Source organism: Harpia harpyja, chromosome 4 (genome assembly GCF_026419915.1).
Source record: "Harpia harpyja isolate bHarHar1 chromosome 4, bHarHar1 primary haplotype, whole genome shotgun sequence".
Taxonomy (NCBI): domain Eukaryota; kingdom Metazoa; phylum Chordata; class Aves; order Accipitriformes; family Accipitridae; genus Harpia; species Harpia harpyja.
In genome coordinates this window covers 40432615-40454052 of record NC_068943.1, presented here as the reverse complement: position 1 = coordinate 40454052, position 21438 = coordinate 40432615, and the positions used below count along the sequence as shown (strand labels likewise).

Sequence of the window (21438 nt, the reverse complement as noted above, 5' to 3'; positions counted from 1 at the left end):
CGCAGCTGAGATACGCACTATCTGTGGTAAAATAGTTACATATATACTACTCGTGCAGAACTATAGGATATATCCAGACTCTCAGATCATAACATCTTCTAAAAAGCTTATCTGCCTAGGAGTATACATGCTTTCTACTGGCATGAAATGACACCAGTGAAAAGACCACAGGGTCCCTGGCTGTCTCTATTCTCTCTGCTAAGTATCACACTCATTCACATGACTGATACAGCAAAGTAACAAAAATAACACCAACACTGTAAGATATCTCCTCGGTGGTTTTGTGATGATTTTTCACTTTGCAGACTCTTGGCTTGGCAGTTAGGACCCTGCCTATCCTCTGCCTTGCTCTGTATGTCTCCACAGTCAAAACCAGACAACCAAGTCTAAGAGACAGATCAGAAAAGAAGTTTAAGTGACTGAGGTGCCCTTACCAACCACTGATTTACCACTGTGGGAAGAGAAGCCACTCTCTTAACCCTGCAGGACGTTAAATGTGCTCCGTGTACCTGACAGGGTTGTGTCCGTGTGGCTGTATAGACGCCTCCCTTCCCTCTGAGGAAGTTTTCAGGATGGTTGGATCCAGAGCTAACCCCGGTGGAAATCTGATAGCAGAAGGACAGACATAACTGGGAATAGCATTACCAAAACTTAGCTGGGCAGGAGACCAAACCGTCCTTATGAAAAACACCACGAAATTTTTAGTGATGGCAAGCGGGAAGATCCTTACTTTTGTGTCCTCTGTAAGCCAGCATTTCCTACCAGATCCAAATGGAGCCTTTTATTGGGAAATGGGACAGCACTACCAGACTGAATTGTCTTCGCAGCTTCTGGATGTCCATTACTGTACTGCCCCAGCCTGAGATGAGGGATTTAACAGTATCCCAGGAGAAGGTAGGTGTAGCTGTGGGCAACACAGAGAAGAATTCAGTGTGGGGAACAACTACAGTATCAAATGAGAACAGGGAGCTGTGAGCCATGAATAGTGTATTCATTGAATATAGCTCCTTTCTTAGTTCATGCATTACCCACAAGCAGACTTAGATTTATATAAAGATCTCCTCATTATTTGAAATGGTTTGTGCGAGGGGATTTCAGATGCCAAATTAAATCCTTGACTTTTCACAGAGACTTCAGACATTCAAGTGGCCATACATGTTGGACTTGCTCAGGTTCTGGGGCAGAAAATGTTGTAGATCTACTAAGGTAAATGGATATAGGCTGCTTTCACAAGATCTCTTAAGTGTATTCACTGTGGCAGTGACAGAGTCCAAGGAATATGAAGCAGTACTCATTCTCACTGTCCGTCCAAAGACTCTTCGTTCCAGCAGCTCCAGTAGCAGTCTCTGGGGATGCCAAGAGCTTGGTGTTTTGGGAAAGTTTATGCTAGGCTGGCCAAAATGGACAAGCAGCTAGCCTGGCATTGACTAATAAATCCTCTGTACAGCTTCAGCCTGTGTTCCAGATACCTGAAAATAAAGCAATTACTGTCCCAGGGCCTCTGTCTAGGAATCACCTTTGGCTTTCATTCGAAAGAGCAAAATAAGGGATTTCAGTGATTTCTGAACCTGACTCAGCTGCGGTCAGTGTGATATTTCCTCCTTCTTTCTACTCCTCTCTTCCCATCTTCTTTTCTTTTTAAATTTGCCACTTTTTGGTTTAAGTCCCCATTTGGTCATCTCAACTTCAATCTTTACACTTGAAATTAGATTTTAATTTTTTTTTTGTTCAGTGAAGGAAATAACAACAGACATACTGTGATTCTGCTTGTGGTTCCCTCTCACAGGCAGGGAACAGAGCTATCAGGGCAGAATCACAGCTCCTCAAAACTCGCATCTAACTGCCCTTTAACGCTGCCTCTCCCCCTGCTCTCAGGAATGCCTCAGGAGGAGGTTCACACTGAAAAAGATTGTAAGTCTGCAGAAAGGACAGCTGTAAAAAGGATGGAAAAAGACATAGAGGTTACAAAACTCAAACTGCATGAGGAAAGCACAGAGGCTCAGTAGGGACTAAAAGAATTGTGTATATCACATACAGGTAAATGCAAACAGTAGGTAATTAATTGCACAGTCTGCTGCTCTGGCTGGGGACTAGAACAACACAGCGAATCCCACTAGAGGGCTCACACGCTACTTAAAGGGGCTTTTTATTCTAGACATCATAGATGGACCCTTTGTTTTGTTTTGAGAAAATTATTGTGGCATAAAAATGTTCTGAGATCCCTGAACCTTAGCATTATTTTAATATTCTGAAGCAAGAGAACATCTCCAAAGCATTTTCAAAGCACTGACTTCATTATTTCAGCTAGACAAAATTCGTAACATCAGCTGGAATTACACAGTGAAGTTTGCCCGCAGTCATGCACACATCCAGCCCATTAGAATATTCTTTCACATTTGAAGATCATACAAATTTTGTAATGTCTTTTTAAAAATCACTCTCTGAGTTTAGCTACGAATGCAGATCTGTAGTAACTCAGTAAATACAGTCAAAATTTGGAACATCTGTTGTTTGGTTTGTTCTTTGCATTTGGAATTTATGTAAAATATAAGGAAAAATCAATTATTAAAATGGACTGTAAATTGGGTTAAACTTTACCCAGCATTTTTCTAAATAATCCTCCTCCTTTATTCATTGGAATTTAAAATGTGAAAGATTTTTTGATTTTTTTAAAATATAAATGATTGTATTTATATCACAAAAGCATCTAAAGGTCCCAACAGAAATCCAGGCCTAGTATGTTGGGAACTGTACAAGCACTTTGTAGGAGACAGATCTTTCCCTGAATGGGCTATAAATGAAATAAACAAGAGATACAAACTCAGCAAAGAATAAAGACTGCAAGCCACGCTTCCAGTCCCCAAATGGATGCAGAAAGATGAATGGTATACAGAACATCTTGCAGTAAAACCATGGAAAAGCTGGACTTCTATTTTTTGTGTGTAACAGGTCAGTGCTACAAATACAAGACCATTTCCCTTTCCCAATGCCTAAGGGGGTGTAAGAAGCACAAGGATTTTAATTTTTCTATGTTGGATTTTAACTGCCTTGTGTTTGGACACTAATCACTGTGAAACACAAATGTAGCACTGGGTTTTGTCCTAAGCAAGCAGCTGTCTGTGAAGGCAAGGACAGATTTTGAGGCCATATACTGCATCCAGGTCTGATAATACTAGAAACTTTCACAAAATTTCTACTTCTGAATCTTGCAGTAATACAGAAGTCCCATCTTCTCCCCTAAAACACAGATCTCTGCCATTGCCTGAATATCCCCTATACACAGTTAGCATGCAGTTATCTGGGAAACTCTTTCAAATTTGGGAGTAAACCAGGAAAACCTGCCATGGGGTAGAAGGCTGATCAGGGTTTCCATGTTGTTTAGCACTTGGAGGCATGGCTCTGCAAAACAGGCTTGGAGAGGTTCTTCAAAGACCCCTTCTCCCACTCTGCTGAGGACCAAACCAACTCATCACACTATACCTCATGGCAGTCAGACCTGCTTCTGGTTGCTAAGAAAAAGAAGAAAAGCTGGACACTGTCTCTTGCCGTCATCCAGCTCCCTCCACTGTCAGGTTTCCTATAGCTTTATCACTCCCCAGAGTACATAAACCATTCTCTTGACAAGCAGAAAATGCTAGCGCTTCAAGTACAGGTGAAGCACAGAATAAAGGCTGCTCCCTCTAATGAGGCAGCTGGAACCCGGTAAGAGAGTGTGCTTGAAAAACAAGAGAGAGAAGGAGAGGCAGAGAGAGAGGAGGGCGAATAGGTTTTGTTATTCAGTCCGCAGTTCAATTTAATTTGTATTGAGATTGGCGTTTGCTGCTCAGATGGTGTGTCAGTTTTGCCAGGCAGCTGATGAGCAGAGGGACAAGCAACTGGAGTGGCCCAACCGGCAACAATGAACTGTGATGGACATAGGGGGAAAGGGCAAATTTTTAGCCATGAATAGGAGGAGAATATGGGTAAATCAGATGAATGTTCCCATTTCTTGGGTGGATTGGATCTCTTGTCCTAATAAGTTATCAAAAGGCAAGGCTGGAAGCTATTTCAGAGCTTAGTTTTGACATTCAAAACAGTCTTTTCTTTTTTTCCTAACAAGTTGCGAAGTTGTTACGCCTCTTCTAGAGAGACTGAGGACACTTAGTTTCTGCCTAAGAATCTTGTAGTCTTGAGCAAGCCCATAAAGAAGGACTTCCTTTTTGCCCAGAATAAACACACTTCTGGAGGACTTTTTTCCATGGGTATCAGAGCACTTACAGTTGTTAATGAATCAGTTTGTCAAAGCAGTATTATTTCCCTTTTTTTCTGAGCAGATGAGGAAATTGTAACACAAAGATCACAATGGAAGGACAGCCTGATACAGTTCATTCCAAGTCCATGCAATACACATACAATGAGAATGTTACATAGACTTTTGGACATAGAAGTACAACACATACGCAGAATCCATACAGAACATGTGCTTACAGGATGTGAAAAGCACAAATATGTGCTGCCTGTGGTAGCTCAGCGGATGCGACAGGACTACTTGCTCCCTTGGCCCTCCAAAATTTGCTAGAGTGAGACAGACAAGTAGCATAATGGGAGGAAACACTCTGTGTTGGTCTGACACTATGGGTGTGAGCAACTGATGCGATGCTACAAAGGGAGTCCTCACATGGTCGTGGGAGCGTGTTGCCTGTGCCATATGTGAGGCTGATTTGGCCACCTCAGTTCTTATGACTGGTTCACCTCTCCGCAGGATGGAGAGGTCAGACCTGCACAGCACCATGCACAAGCCTTGCTCGTTCGCTCAGGATCCCACTCCGCATTGCCCTCTTGAAGATTTTAGGGATAGCTTAAGAAGACTAGCCTTGGTAGCCAAAGGTACTCCTTGTGACTATCAAAAAAGCCAAACATGCTGGTACTTTCAAGATCCATCCTTTTGCCTGTGTTATCCAGGGATGGTGTTTTTCAGGAAATAACTAATTTTCCCATGTTTCAGGCTCAACTCTGAGATTGGAAGCACTAGTGCAAAAATCCGTGTAGTTCTTATGAAGTCCAGAAATGATACTAAGGTACAACTGGGGCAAGATCAAATTCAGTCTACAAATGATCACCATCAAAGACCAACTGACGCAAAGACCTTTATCTTATAGTAAAATCAGCATCTACTGTATACTTATGAGGAAAAAAAACATGCTGCTGTTTGAAGTCTTTAACACCATCGTCTCACTACAGAAGTCTGAAAGTGCGAGGCTGCTTTCTGTTTCAAACTCTACACTTTGTTAGGTTCTCAGAAACCAGGAAAATAGGCTGTTACAGAAGCCCTAAACTAATCCTAAAGAAGAAACTGCCTTGATTGTTTAACTGTCCTGTATTAACATTGTACAAATATTAGAGATGTTTGTGACTTTGAAATTAAAATAAAATTTAAAATTAATATGAACTCTAAAACCTAATGATAAAAAATAAAATAGTTTTTCTTTACTGTATATATTTAGAACTGAAAAAATTTGTAATTTCTACACCTAAAGATTTTCTCCAAGAGGTGAAATTTTTTCCTAGGCTTTGGACTTGTAGAAATGTTTTTCAAAGAGACAACCTGAGCTGCGATAATAAAAGGTTTTCAAGTCTTTGAATTTCTCATTGAACAGGGAAATGATCCATCTCCCCCAGCTCTAACTACAAATGATGCGGAGCAGGCCTCCTACCTCTTTGGCTAAAAGCTGTAGAGGACACATCACAACCAGTGTCCCTCTGATGGTTAACATCACTGCTCAAATCTACTCCTGAACTCTCTTTTTCACCAGTGGTCGCATATATTCACACAGAAGACCTGGGTATATGCCTTTTGTTTTGTTACACCTCATAGACTGCCAAAAAGGACCTCAGTCTCCTCTTTTTCCCTTCTCCATCAAGCAGCTCTCCAGTTTCATATGGTTGCTTCTGCCTTGATGGAGCACGAATCTAGTTACAGATGCAGTAAGAAGTGCCCTCCAGTGAAGTGCATACAGTCCATTAGTGCAGCTTTCACTAGCTTCACTCTGGAGCACTGGTATAAACACCAACTATTACTGCATGACTGACTCCATCTTCAGGACCCCCTTGAACCATGGCACATTTGTGGGATGCTGAACTAAGTGATGAAATGTGTAATTTACAACAGTGTTTGCAGCATGAATGCTGTCCTGGCAGTCTCATGTCCCAGTCTGCACAGTGTTCATGGAGACTGGTAGATATGAATACTGCAGAACTGCTAGAGCAAGATCCTCAGGCCATTAAAAAATGAGTGACAAAGGAACTCCAGGGGCAGCTGGATGGGGTCCTACACAAAGAGTGGAGTTTGCTGATAGGCAGGACAAGAGCACGAATGGACGATACAGGCTTTGCTTTTATTTAAGATTCAGTAGATGTGGAAAGGGTCTTTCCTTACCTTGATCCATTCATGTGGTCATATTCCCTTTTTACATTGACCCGGACGGGCTGATTAATCCACTCCTGCTGAGGAGGCAAAGGGTTGATTTTGTGCGGCTGGCCATAGTCAGGGTTCCCTGAGGCTGTCATATCTGCCTTGGGGAGGTGAGTGGCAGCGCCGTACGTGGAGTCAAAGAGGGACTGGTCGTCGCTCACCACCGACAGAGCCTCCTGAGGAGAAAAAAAAACCAAGTGCTCAGAGTCATGACTAAACTAGTAACTCCACTTTTATTCTCTCTTTGAGCTGGTGAGCACCTGCAAGGGTCCCACAGCTGCCCAGTGCTGTCTGAAATTGCCATCTGCCAGGATTGCAGATTGAATCAGATTCTTTGGGGTCCATTAACCCGTATGCAAAACCAGTGGGTTACTTTGCTAGCTGCTGTGTTGCTCTGGGTGGGGCAAGAATTAAGGTTAACTTGACTTCTGCAAACAGTAAAGGCGGCTGTTGGGTGCTATATCCTTCTTGTTGCTTGCTGTAAGCAGCTTCATCTGCAATTTCATAGTTATCTGCCCACCTGCCTGCACTTGCTGGTCCAAAAACAACCAAAGAGATACGTAGTATGTAACATTTCTGGAGTGTCATTTGAAGGTCTATACATCTTCTTTCAAAGGGTTTTGTGTGGTGTTTATATTTTGAGGTTACTAGTGAAGGAGCAGCAGTCAGTACAGGTCAGAGTTATGGGTGTTAGTGGCGGGATAAAAAATGCATTACTTTACACTTTTTGTTTATTTTGTGGGAAGTGTAGGACTGGTGAGTTACCAAACTGTGCATTTCTAGAAATGCTTAAAAACAGGAAATTGTTATCCTTTTTTTTTTTCCTGCTGAAACTCCAAATGTTGACAAAACGTTTTGACTATCAATTTCCTTGCGTTGATGCGCTTGGGTTTTCTAAATGAAGCATGCCAGGCTCATAAAGGCTTTGGCACAGTCCTGCCTTATTCAAAGTGCATCTGACAAGGTCTGCATGTTCTTTATGGAGCTAAGTTAACCGCACATAACACAGCTACCATTATGGCTGGCAAGCCAGAAACTGAACGAGGAACCTCCCAAACTAAAAGCACACACTACTTTAACGTGAGTTAATGGAGCAGACCTCTGAAACAAAGGCAGCAACAGACTCACCCACTCTGTGGACCGAGCATTCGAAAGACCCGTAACATTGATGTGTATGCAGCAGTGGGTTACTGTGAACGTACAGACACTGTCTTTGCTTTGAAAGCTGGTGTGTTGCTAAACCCTCAGTGCTCAAAATACACAGGAGACAGTCCACATCACAAGCTTTTCAATGTAATAAATTACTGCTCTCTCCCCACCTCCCCCCCAGTAGTCGTTTCTGAGGTTAGTTTTGCAAATTCTTCCATAACCAGGGAGAGAAACAGAAATTCTGAAAACTTAGAAAAGTGCAGCTGCTGGAATCCTCCAATTACTCGAGAATCTAAGTGCAAATCAGATATGACCAGGCTCATGATATCATCACAAAAAATGTCAATACTTAGAGTCTACTGGCTAAACACGAGAGTCCCTCTCAGCTTGAAATTAACCCACTTACTTAGAAAGAGTCAGGTCAGTGCTCTGCATTTACAAATATCAGCAATTTTCTATCTCTCATCTCAGATCACGCAACAAAACCAAAGAAGCCTGAGTAGCCTGGAATTTAAGTGGGCCTGACTCAGCTTGAATTCGGAGGAACCCTCAAACATCTGCATAAGTCCTGCCGAAGTTACAGTATTTGCTGTAAAAATTTTGTGAGCAACCTCTCACACTGATCAGCAGAGATGGCTACAGCCTTTCAACAACAAAAATGAGAGCTTTTACCCCACACTGCCTAACGCTGTGTGTTGCAAGGAGCTCAGATTGTGTTCATCCTTTCCAACAGCTTTTTTGTGGTGGATGCACAACCTTTCAAAAATAGCCCCTCCCTTTTTCTGCTTTAATTAGAGTAAGCTAGGGAGTGGAAGGTGCCCCTCAGAAGAATTTCCTTGTGGTGCAACCCTGTGTGATCACAGCCTTGTGTCAGAAACTCCTTAAAGGGTTTGAGACTATCTCCAGGCTATAAACTTTGCCTGTGTCGAAAGGTACAAGAACACGAGATCTTCTGGTGACAGCTCTTAGAAGAGAGCAAGCTTTTCCATCACAGGTAAGGATATAGTGACTTGCAGCTTCTCTGATTTACTGAAGTCAGAATGACAGGCAGGGGTTCCTAAATGACACATCTTCTGTAAGTCTCTGCTTCCTCTCAGTACAAAAAATGTGGGGTTCCCTACATTATGGCATGAGGTGGTAGGTGAACCGCAAATACCTGGGGTACTGGACTAATTTATGACTCTCTAGACCCAGTCTCAGCTATGCATCTTACTGGTCAGAGGCAAGGAAACCATGAGTACCACTGCAAATTCATGAAATAAAATTTTTAAATGTTTGGTTTTCGAGATTTCCAGTCTAAAAACATACACAAAGTTGGGATTTTTTAAGGAAACAATATCTGAGGTAATGTTTTTTCTGCCTAAAGCCATTTTTCTTCCAAAGAAAGGTTCTGATGGAAAAAAATTGGAAAGCAGGGATCTTTCTGGCTAACTGTCCCCCCTCCCACCCCCCACCCCCAAAAAACCCCAACAAACCAACAAAAACCCCACCCCAAAAAACTGTGCTAGACTAGGATCAATGATTAGGGCTCCATCCAAGTACAACTATCTTTACATACACAGGCAAGTACACACTTTTCTCTGATATACAGAATATCTGATGGAGAAGCCTGCCTCCTCAGATAAGGATCTTCCTTGAAAGACAAAGCGGCTGCTAGGCCCTGCCTACAGCAGCAACTGGTCTTAACGGGGATAATGATAATCTCACAGGCAGGCAGCAGTTGCACCAAGAAGCTCTGCATTTTGCTGCTTGAATGCCTACAAACTGCAAACTCTACCATCTTTAAAACCGTGTCACACACAGGAAAAGAAATTCAAATGCGATGGCTGCCATCATGGCAGGCCCAAGCAGTTGCTGAACCAGGAATCGTTTGAGCTAAAACCCTGAGTTAGTGACAGCCACAAAAGCTACAGACTCAAGGCTCTGGGGGAACTGAAGACACACAGAGCAGATCAGGCAGAGATAGTGGCTTGTAACACCTGCTTACGATCCAGGTCGTGCATGCAAATAGCAAACAAGTATTGCTGATTGCATGCAAGGGAAGTTGGGTGGCATGCTGCCAACCCCTGCTGCAATCAGCTTCTCCCTGGTGTGTACATCTATAGCTTAAGAGAAAAACAAAGGGGTGGCATGCAACAGGTAGCCTTTAGCTGGCAGTGTCAAAGTACAGGGATCACTCAGATAAGGTCCTAGCAGCGAGGACTACCTGGGACTCAGTTTAACTCTCTTGGAAGAGGACAGGGCTTGCCTGGCCCTGCCGGAGTTTCAGGCTAGAGACCCAGACGGGGAATGTGTACAACCTTCCTTGTACTCACTACCAGAGGCTCTGCTTGGCTAGATTCAGTTTTGAAGGACTAGTCTGTTCAGGAAGTGTTTGCTTCAGTGCTGGCTGAGGAAGAGATCAACAGTTAAATTGAATACCAGAGGGCAAATTTCTATCCCCTGGAATCGAGAGCTACTTAGTGTTTGGTGACGGGCAACTGGGAAAACACACGGACGCATTAAAGGTGCTAACATAACCTAACCAGACAGGCCGCAGCTCATCAGGGTTCCCCCCAATGTTGTTGCCTCCTGGGCTGCGTCCTTGAGCTGGCCAGGCTGAGTCTGAGGCAGGGGTCTTGTGTGTATTATTCTGGCATATATGTTACATTATATTGCCTCTGGAAATAGGCTAGCTTCAGTTTTTCCAGTTTTTAATCACATTCCTGGAATAAATGTGGCAAATCCCATCTACGGCAGCTTGCAGCGCAGTGATAGGCAAATTCAACTCGCTGTGAAGAACAGCCGCAGCCTTTGCAGGGCAGCCCACCGCCGAACTGCCACAAATGAAAGGCTCCCATTGCTATGACTGCTGAAACAGCTCTGCATAGAGCTGGCACACACTTCTGGATCCCTTAGACATGAATATGTGATATGGCTATTATTAATAACCAACCGTTTATAGTTGTAGGAGGTCGAATTTGCAGTTTTTTCTTTTTTTAGATGAGCCATCTAGACCCAGGTCTAAGGGCTACAGTAAGGTGAGGTACACTTTGATTTTGTCCCTACATGCTGCAGGAAAGCCAGTCTGTTCTTCTGGTCACACAGGTAGCACAGTGGGGAGGGCTGACAGTCCACCAATGCTTCAAGTTTTCCTGATTCCTTACTGGAAAATGGAGATGGCATGCAAGTTTTAGAAAAGTTTTCACTTAGTTAATGAATTGAGCAGGACATTTGAGCCAATATATGGAAGGAATGGGTCTGAGAAACAGCCCCTAGGTAAAAAACAGGGGCAACTGTGCAATGCAGACATGATGTGAAACATCATCATTTACCTCGATGTTCTTCTGTTCACAGTCGCTGACACAGTCTTTGTTGCACTGATGATTGCACTAATAATAGAGCTAGCCCCAGGATATCCTAATGTCCTTGCTAACCTCTAGAGGTTTGCCTTGGATGAGGCCCCTAAAAGTTCAAGTTTTTAACCTTATCCAAAGTTCACTGGCAAGGAAAGCTCGCTAGAAGTTCCCACTTCCCTGGGTTCAGCTCTAGGAGAAAGGTCATGAAAACAAGAGCAAGAGCTGGTGAGGTGACAGTAGTCAGAGCTTTCATCCCAGGTATAACCCAATGTCTACAATAATGGCTCTTTCCAGGTGCATGCAATGAATTTTCACTGAATATTGTCTTTGAGCTCTTTACATTCACTTTTCTGGCCATAACCACATTTAAAAAGCATTGCTAAAGATCAAAGGTTCATCCTCCTCCACTAAGTCTGACTTAGAAGAAAATGCTGAGTACTTGAACCGTTATGCCATGCGTGGAAAGATTACTTCCACCTCTAGAGGGGTGACTTTTTTATTTTCTTTTTTTTTCTCCAATAATATACTTTTGCCACTCCTGTGAGAAAATCACTCCTGAAATATTTTTGTAAAGAGAATGTTACCAACACAAACCCACCGTCTGAAGAGCCCAGATGTATGATGTGAAGCACCAAAATACAAGGTACCAGCAGCAACTAGCCTTACACATGGCTTGAGGTTAGCACAGAGGATCTATTCCTTGAATAGAAATGACTTTGGCACTGCAGTTTTACAAGTCAGCACTTCTGCTGCCAACATCTCATACAAGCAGAAAAGAGATAACATCAGACTTACAAGAAAATGAGTCAAATATAAAATTTAAAAAGGAGCAGAGCCTGCGTTGATCTTGGGGCAGCAAATTCGGATGGATTGAGCAATGAATTCGGAGGTGGGAAGGCAGACTATTATTCTCATCCCTGTCCTTGATCTTTGGCATAACCTTTAGCAAAGCATTCCCCTGTCCGTGCCTTTTTTCTCCCTCCAGTCCTCTGTTGCCCTGATCTGTGCACACTGTAAGCTCTGTGGGGCATAGAGCCTCATCCAGTGCTGTTACTGGAACATAAACAGGAATCTTTTGAATAGTTCAAAGCAAGGCCTGGACTGCAATCCCACACTCTAATATATCCAGTCTTCACAATACACCTAAGCAAAACAAAAAGAAAGAACTCTGCAGCTTTTTCAGCATACTTTTCTGGAGGCTTGCTCACTCTATCCCACCTTCCTTACAGGATATTACGTGATTGGTGCAGGGACTCCACATAACTCCCCCTGGAAAATTATAGTCACAGGCATTTTATTGCTAACAACCACAATCCAATCTTGTGCCCTTCACAATCAATTTAAGGCCTGCTTCTACAGCAGAGGATTTGCGGGCTGCAGCTAGCACCAGAGATCCATCACAACGCTGTAGTGAAAACAGCAGGCTGAGAGCCGTCACCACCAAAATGCATTGCTCTTTACCTCTTCTATCTACTTGCAGCATTGCACAGTGACCAACAAACTGTTCTGTTCGCAGCACTTTCCAGCTGAGCTGATGGCATTTGGGCTGTGGCAACCCCAATGCTGGTAATCTGTGCCACAGAGCTGTCCCTGCCCTGAGGAGGAGGGATGGGAGGAGATGCAGTCTTCCTTTCCCTGCTGCAGCAGGACTAAAGATTAAGAAGGCGGCAGCATACCTTTAAGACTGTGTCGAAATTTCTGCAGATTTGAGGCTTTCTTGGTGTATAAAGGAGGGCTTTCATTTAATTATTTTGATGATATCCCACAGTGCAATAAGTTTGCTCTTACTCTGCACTGGAGACTTGCTCAAAACTACAAAGCAGGTCAGCTACCCGGACAAATTGAGACGCAAGCTTTCCTCTGCAGCTCAGACTGCCTTTCTTTCAGTTTCCACTCAGAGTACTACATCCGAGCCTAACTTGGCAGTCTTAGAATACAGCATCATTTCTTCACAATTCAAATAAATGGGAAACCACAACTTAGTAACTCATGCTAGGAGGAAACAAAGCAGGAATAAGATAGGCATAAATAGCAAAAACACACTGAAATTAGCCAGCTTAAAAATGGGGCAAAATGGTTTTGAAGAATTCGTCATAAGGAAATATGTCTCTTTTTTTATTTTTACGTTCACTATTTCTATGAAATTTCATGTCAAATGGATAAAAGAAGGCTGCTAAAATGAATGCTTTATTGTTTTGATATCAAGATCCCTAAAACCTGATGCAAAAAGGAAACAAAAATTAAATCATGCTTCTGTACTTCACTTTTCAGAAGAGCACTTGACTTCATGCACACATTTATAGGATCTGGACCAATGACTTTTTTCTCAGTCTAGACTTCACATAAATCAGTTCAGAGCCTATTTTGGTTTGTTTCCAACAGGCTAAATACCGAGTGGGAATAACAGGAACACAGTACTCCTCCGCAGCAAGTTGCTGCATTAGGGCTGATGATAAGGAGGCTTACGGGCACCAGCCCCAGACCCATGGGAAATCTCCAGGAGATGCCTCTGTGCGGTCTCAGCACAGGACCAGGAGAGGAAGTGAAAAAAAAAAAAAAAGAACCTGCCCAGATGACTGCTGTGGCCTCTTGACCTCTTAAAAGTAATATGGTGACATCTGAGGCTAGAGAGACTGGACATGCCTGATAGACTCATGTAAGTTCCTAAATCCTGGAGGTGTGCTGCAGCTCTTCCTTTAAAAAGAACGGGAGCTGTGCTTTGGAGCATGCAACATCCCTGCCAGTCTCCAGCTGGCTTACCCACATCCCTGGGCCTATAGATAGGGATTTCCCTAAGCACTCCTACTGGTCTCGGATGCTTCACACCCTGCTGTACTGATACATGCTGGGAATAGCGGATGAGGTGTCTGCCCATTAGCAGATGAGGGACAAATCACAGCTTCTGGCTTCTGTTCCCAGAAGGTTTGGGAGAATTCCTGCCCAGTTCTGCCAACCAAGATACATGAGATTATTTAGGATGAGTACTGAACCTTGCAGGTAAAACGTTAAGTCTGTTAAAAGTGCTGGAAGCTTTGCCATTGGCATGGCTTGAGCCAGGTTTCATTTTCTGGCAGCTAATTTCACTACAAAAGGATTCGCCTCCGTGAATTAATCAGTATAACTCTGCTGAGGTGGGAGGACTATATGATCTCTCAAGACTTTTTCCAAGCCATGTCATGTTTCCAGAAAATCAGTCAGCCTTTGCCATGTATTAACACTCTCCTCAGCCAGTTTACTGTGCTTGTATCACCACTGACCTCTGCCCACAGCTTTTCGGCTCCAAAGTTGCCCATGCTCACTAAGAATAACTTGATGCTGTGTGGGTGATTGCTTTCCGGAGCTGGGCAGTCAAATCCACCTAGCTCTCGTTCACCTTCCTGTTAATTTTTTTTCCTCACCCTTGTAAAATAATTGACTTGCACTGAGCAGATGTGTTTGTAAACAGAGACACATGGATATAACTGTGAACATACACACTTCAGTAAATATTATTGTAGCATTTTTATGGTTTTTTCTGCTGAAGACACATGGAGGGAAACTGCAAGATGGTTTCAGAGTCTGGCTTCCTGACAAACCCAAACTATCCCAAAGAATAAATGCAGTCTACTGCTATGCAGAAATTCTGTGCTGACCTCAGCTTTGTCCTGAAGCACCCACTGCCCGACTCCTCTCCTTGATGTAGTGCCAAAGGCTGCTTTTCAGTGGCAAATATTTCATCAGGAGTTTGCAGACTGACCAAGCACTTTGTTTCAGAAAACATGAGCTCACTTTAAACTGCATTTGCCTGTTGCAGTAGTGCCACCATTTCTCTGAAAGGAGAGCTTTTTGGTGGTATTTTTACTCATACCAGAAACTGAGACTATACAACGATCCTGCTGTTTTTGTTTTCCACATGCAAAGAGCAATCGAATCTTTTCAATATAAATGATTCACCCTAGAAAGGAAAACAATAAAATGAGAAACCCAAAAGTATTGGAGGTGGGGGTGTGTCTTGAGAGAGAGTATGTCACATCTATGTGCTTCCTCTTTAACAGGCTGCCTTGGAAAAGGACATAAAGTGGAGTCTTAAAAGCATGAAGGAATAGATGCAAACCACAAAATCTTATCCTTTCAGTTTGTGTTCCTACTGCCAAAGCACTGGAAACTGTAAAAAGAGTGTTCTCCCAGGAATTCAAGATCTGGGAGGTGGCAGTTTAGAGACACAAATATTTCAGGTTCCTCTGAGCTCTGACTCACCGCTACACCAATGCCCATTCCTTATTTTTTATTTCACTTTGATACCATTGTCCCAGTTACATTCACAAACACCGCAATCGTATCCTGTTTTGTTCTCTGACACCATTCCCTTCACAATCGCAGGAAGCCCATCAGGAAACATTCATCGGGTGCTGTTATGTTTCCATCCGCAGAGAACAAAACATGCACTTTCAGCCCAAGATGACTTATTCCAGACTAAGGAAAAACAACAGCATGAAAGAATCAAAGCAGAGTCTCCAGGAGAGAGCGCAGTATGTGCTTCTCCCCTGAAACAGGGTAGGAGTCTTGAGCAACACTCAACGTCTCTTACCTAGGGAATGCTTAGCAATGGAAAGGTTCAGCCAAAAGGAAATAAAAGGCATAATCCATCACTGACATCTACAGTGCATGTTGCAAGGTCTGGACACTATATCAGAGGGGGCAAATACAAGTCCAATGCAGTCCTGCAGCTGAATCCTAAACCAGATGTGGCTTGAGATTTCAAGCATTAGGGATTGAGTCTATTTGCGTTCTGGGTTTGGCCCCAGTCCCTGAGCTACGTTTGGACTAAATCTGTGTTCAGGGTCTCAGTGCTCATGATATTCAGAGCATAAATTCGGTGTTTCAGCCCAGAGCTTGTTACTTAGGTTTGTTGTCAAGTGTGCATCATACAAAGTATGGAGATAAGAGGAAATCGGGGCGGTGGTTTAGGAACCTAATTCTTCCCTAAGAAGCATGTGCATATGCTCGATAGAGCACTGTGAAACTGTTATCTGCCTCTTAACCAGAAAAAATGGCATTTACTGGGATGGACAAGTCCCAAGGTTGAGATTTTCAAAAGAGCCTAAAGTTACACAAACCGCACTCACATTTACCAGAAGTTGGGAGCCACAGTCCCTTGAATCTCTCTAAAATACTGTTTAAACTTCATGAGACAGACCAGCCAAAAGAGGAGCAGTTAGCAATAATACTCAGACCAGGTTTTCCATTTCCTTTGCCCACTGATCCTGGCTGCAAACACAGGTGCCATCACTGCCCAGCTGAGTGCTTAATAAAGCCGTGCATTGATGCCTTCTGCAGAATACCCAGCCTCTGATGGCTCCTTAACCAGTTCCCAACTGGTCTCCTCCACTTGGCAGCGGAACTGACAGCTGCCACCCTGCTGGGATGGCATGGAACTATGTTTTTCATGTGCACCGAGCCCAGCCCCTGTGGCTCCAGTGACGAGATTGTTTCTGCATACGCCTATAGGAAAAGCAGAGATTTTGTGAACAAGCCTGCTCGTGGCATTCCAAGGAAAACAGCTCAGCAGGATTACACTGAGATATTTTCTTTGTCAATCTCAATCGAGATATTTGAACAGGAAAACCCAGTTTACACCACTGGAAGTTCCCAGGGGCTTTCATTTCTTTACAAAGAAACACTGATGTTTTAATTTCGGTGCAAGATAAAGGTCCCAGAAGGATTCAGGGATAGCCATCACTCTTACCTCTTGGACAAAAAGTTGTGGGTCCAAATCCCATACTGGCACCTGGGCTGGAACCCAAAGTTAACGTTACAATACAAAAAGGAGTTGACAAGGTGCTATTCTTCCTAGTGGTATCAAACATCACAGAGAAAAGACTACCCTACCAACACTCATGTTTCAGGAAACTGCAATAGTAAAATAGCTTCTGATGCCTAATGCTATAGCAAAGCTATTGCTGAAGACAAACATACAGACTAAATATATACATCTAACTCCAACTCTGGTGTCCCATGTACTAGAATCACCAGTGAATGCTGCCTCCTGGCTAGCTCAACAGCAGATGTGAGAGTAAAAATAAAAAAAATGGCTCTTTTACAGCTGTGTTAATGTCCCCATGTCTCAGTTTCCCAATCCATATGATGCCTGTCCCCAAAAAGGCACAGATTTTGTAGAGTGCTCCAATGTCCTTGGAAGAAGGAGGTCACAAGTGTTATCCTAGGGCTAAAACTGCTAGACAAAAGCAAAACTTATTCTCCTCTGAGACTGAGCAAAAAACTTACCAAAACCTCTTATCAGTAACCATTAACAGAAAGTCTGTTGGTTTTATCAGCGCAGTACTGAGAAGGGCTCTGAGCCTTGCTTAGATAAATGAAGTCTCTTGCTACTGCCACCTCAAGAAGTCTGTGCTCAGGGGTAGTTTTCCACACCTGTGAGAACTAATGGCTTCTTTTTCCCAGCTCCCCTCGGCTTTGGTGAAGCAGACCAGGGAGGCAGAGGCCGTGAATGAGTTCATGGCAGGGAGCTTCGAATGTTTTGCTGCAGGGAAAGCAGGCAAGACGCAGAGCACAGGCACACAGTGTGTTTGGGAGAGAGGGAGCTGGGAGCCAAGGCTGCCAGCAGTCAAATCCCAGCACTGAGACTGATTTAGTGCTATGGCTTTAGGTAGGTCGCTTAGCTCTGCATCCCAGTGTTCTCCTCTGCTGGAGGCGATGCTAAAAACAAGTATACCCAAGGATCAGTTTGGGGCTGATTCTCTCAGGTTTCTGTCATCTCTAGGACCTTTGCTCAGACCTCCACATGATCCACGCTATCCCTTAGCAAATCCCCACCCGTAGCAATTAATGTCATGGGGGTTTTTTGTTTTGTTTTGCTTTGTTGTTTGTTTGGGGTTTTTTTAAATGCAAATCATTAGCTCTGGCTTGATAACTGTGAAGTATGGAGCTGTCAGGCTCCTACTTTCATGGCAATGTGCCTAATAGACAAAGCCAGTGTCTCAAGGGTGCCACGCAGACAGACATGAGGTTGTTACATTAATTTTACAGCATGGGAACCAATGCAAAGCAACCAAACACTCTCCTCAAAGCCCTTTGGTAGAGTGTAGCTAAACTAAGATTAAAACCTAGGCCCCCTAAAAAAGCTCACTTTCCTGTAGAAAAGAGGACTGCTGTACATGGAACACTTTGTGACGTTTTCTGAGATGACTGCAGTATGTTTTCCTTTTGCTGAAGAGTTTCTTACACTCAAATCATGCTAACATAAATAAGAAGCAGGCCTCTCGGCACATCTCCATGTTCTTAGCAGAGCTGATACGACTGGTCTTATCTGTAACAGGGCAAGTCCCCTGAGCTGTGTTGAAAAGCCTTTTATCAGATGCAATTTAAAGAGAGTTCTTTCTGAGATGTAGTTTTGCAGCTCTGGCAGGAAAGTGGGGCTTCTGACTAAATCTCCTCTGGTTTTGTTTAGCATTGGGGTGAGGGAGTAGGACAAGGTCCTATTTGTGGGGCCAGCAAGACAGGGCTGCTCCTTGCGCCTTCCGTGAAACAACGCTTTACTCCCTCAGTCAGAGGAAAACCCTGTCAAAAATGGCTTAACAATCTTCTAATATTTCCATGCAATTAAAGGCCACATCTGTCTCACAGACCCCGTCCTCCTTTGCTAATGTACAGACATGAACTAAACAGTCTGTCTTGTCGATTCGCAGGGTAACAAAGGGGCCTATTCATAACACAGGCACTTTGGCTATTTTGTGTGTGTGAAATGAAATAGAGTTTGCATTTGGAGAATAACCTGTGTTGGAGCTAGCAAGAGATTTCTGCTCTAATAAATCAATCAGCTTTACCGGCTAATAAAATAGCCCCCCTCCTAATTCTGACTGTGCTAACCAGACAGCCACCCTACAGAGAGGCAACTACGGTTTCTGTGCAAAAGTGAGAACCTACGCTAGCTTGCTATTAAAACTCTTAGGAGGATTAAAAAAAAAAAAAGGTATCAGCTTGGCTGGAATTTTTCAAGCCACTTAAGAGAAGGAGTTATCCCTGGGCCCAGGAATTTGTGTGTCATCTCTGTGGCCTCAGCTGTGCTAGTCAGTGGGTACAGGTTTTACTACTGTCTTTAGCTGGCTCAGAGCCATGTATGGTTCTGCTCTTGTCTTTGCTCAGTTCTTTCTGAAGAAAACGGGAGCATTGCAGAAAAAAAGACTTCCAACAACCGAGTACCCTTCAAAGACCCATTTTGATTTGTTAGTGAAATTGAGGGCTTAAAAAAGGAAAACAAATTGAGGCACACGTTGGCATAGTCCCAAACCAATACCAACATTATGTTTTGCCCTGACTAAGAGTTTCAGGCAATACCTGCACATATATCCAGATGGATAGGGCACTACAAGGAATATATTACTGCTTGTTTAACATTTTGCTTGTAAATGCCTTGGGGGAATGGGTTGTTGGTTTTTTTTTCTTTTCTGAGCCCAGTACCTTGGCACGCTGGTCTATATTTGGTCATGGTCTGTATCTCTGCCATATTAGTGCTTTCACAATTCAGACATATACGCTAATAATGTTCACACCTCCACATACCTTGTTTCTTCAGCTTTCAAGTGAGCAGGAAGTGTACAGGAAGCACAGAAAGGATGGTCCTGTGGTTTCAGTACTACAGTGATATTTGGGAGATGTGGGCTCATTTACCATCTAGGCAGCAAAATTGTTTGTTGAACTCAAGTGAAAGTTCTCTGTGTAAAATGAGAGGCAAAAGTGGGTGTCAAGGCCACAGGGTTAAGAGATGGACAAACCTAGAATGTGGTGAGAAACCATTTTCATATTCTGAGAAAATGATGGAGGCTGTGAGAAATTTTCCAATCCTGACGTTGCACAGAAAGTCAGAATTATTATCCAGACAAGTCCACCTCAAGTTAACTGAAATATTTTGTTTCAGATATTCTGAATATTTCATTGCAGTTTTAACCTTTTCAGTTTTCTTAAAATATTGCAATTGGCTTATGTTTCTAAATAAAGAGTAGTTTCAAAACAAAACTTAGAAAACTTGAGAAAGCACCAAGTAGGACTTTCAGCAAACTGTCAAAAATCAACCTGTCCAGTGAATAGGTAGGGCCTTGATAAATTTGCATCTTTCTGATGAAAAGGCACTAAATTGGAAAAGGTCAGCCCCTATCTAACATGAATCTTCTTGTATACGTCTCTGATACAAACACAGAGTGAATTCTGTTACAGCTTTTGGAGGTAGGGCCAAATTAAGCCTTTTTAGGTTTGCTACCATGCCAGCAAAGCCAGTGGAAGTTTTGCCTTTGTCTTTGGGGTGATGTACGATCAAGTCTTCCATGTAGGTGTTTGCATATTTGTGCACTTAAATGTGAATGCATGAATGACTCTGACCCAAATGCACACCGTATGCACTATCTGTCCTGGCAAAATTTCAGTATCTAAGCAGTTATAGCTTGTAGACTTTTAATGATATTTTTAAGACTTTACATAGACACTTAAAGAAGCAACTAGATGCTTAGAAATATTTAAGAATATCTATGTAGTTCTTAACCCTGGCTGATTTAATTTGCCTGCGCAGGTATCTCAATATCTTTAACATTTGGCATTTTGATATCATGGTGACTAAAACTATGCCAGATTCCTATCCGAGAGGGAAGTGGAGATCTTCAAGAGACACACATCAGGACCAAATAAAAACTGCAGCCCCCCTCTGGGATACCTGACACAGACTGGGCTGACCAGCTCTTGCAAACCTGAGCTGCATTCTCTGGGGGTCTGATTTTCCTCCCAGTCCTCAGCACTTGGGGAGTCCAGGCACAACAGTGCTCCCTATTAAGGCACACTTATTCTTACTGGTTTGGAAAGATAGCACAGGAACATCCAAGGGAAGAAGCGTGTTTTCCTCATGGCAGGTCTAACAGTTACTTTCCTCATCAGCATCCTCTTAAGAGCAAGACTTTTGCCAGCCAGTGCTCAGTAATTCCGCAGTGCCTCTTTGTTAGTTGCCCTGTCTGTTCCTGTTAGTTTGTGATGATGATTAAGACAATTTCTCTTCAATGGGGACAACAAAGAGATTTGAAACATTGCTTCAGATTATGTTTATAGGATGAAGATTATGAAAGAAAATCAGGTCCTCACACACAATATAGCTTTGAGGGGGCCTGGGGTCTGTTGGGTGACTTGGTGACAAAACACCTTATAGAGCTGCAACAACATAGGGGTAATAGTGAAAGTGACCTTTTGGGTAAAGCACTTCAAAATTAATGGATGCAAAACACTGCATGAGAGCTAGGTATGAACAATCCAGAGTACACGGGAAGAAAGAGCTCATATTAGCATGCCACACACTTACTCACGCAGCAATTGCAGTTCTCAGAAGAAAGCTATGAAGTGGAGATGGTGGTATTACAGCAGCACTTCAAGAGATTTGAGAGATATTAGGACCTCTCTTGTGCCTTGGAGCTGCACACATTCAAGTCTTCCCCCAAACTCATTCCTTTTGGTTGGGAATGAGAAGGT

The 21438-nt window shown here is 43.1% G+C and overlaps 1 protein-coding gene across 4 annotated transcripts in view; it reads right to left on the bottom strand.

The window, feature by feature from the left end:
* Nucleotides 1-21438, bottom strand: part of FLI1 (Fli-1 proto-oncogene, ETS transcription factor) — an 89328-nt gene that overhangs the window by 32003 nt on the left and 35887 nt on the right. For all 4 annotated transcript variants that reach the window (XM_052786342.1, XM_052786343.1, XM_052786345.1 and 1 more), the window contains one exon: nt 6416-6627. In XM_052786342.1, coding sequence (XP_052642302.1) covers nt 6416-6627 — 212 coding nt within the window. The remainder of the gene's footprint in view (nt 1-6415; nt 6628-21438) is intronic.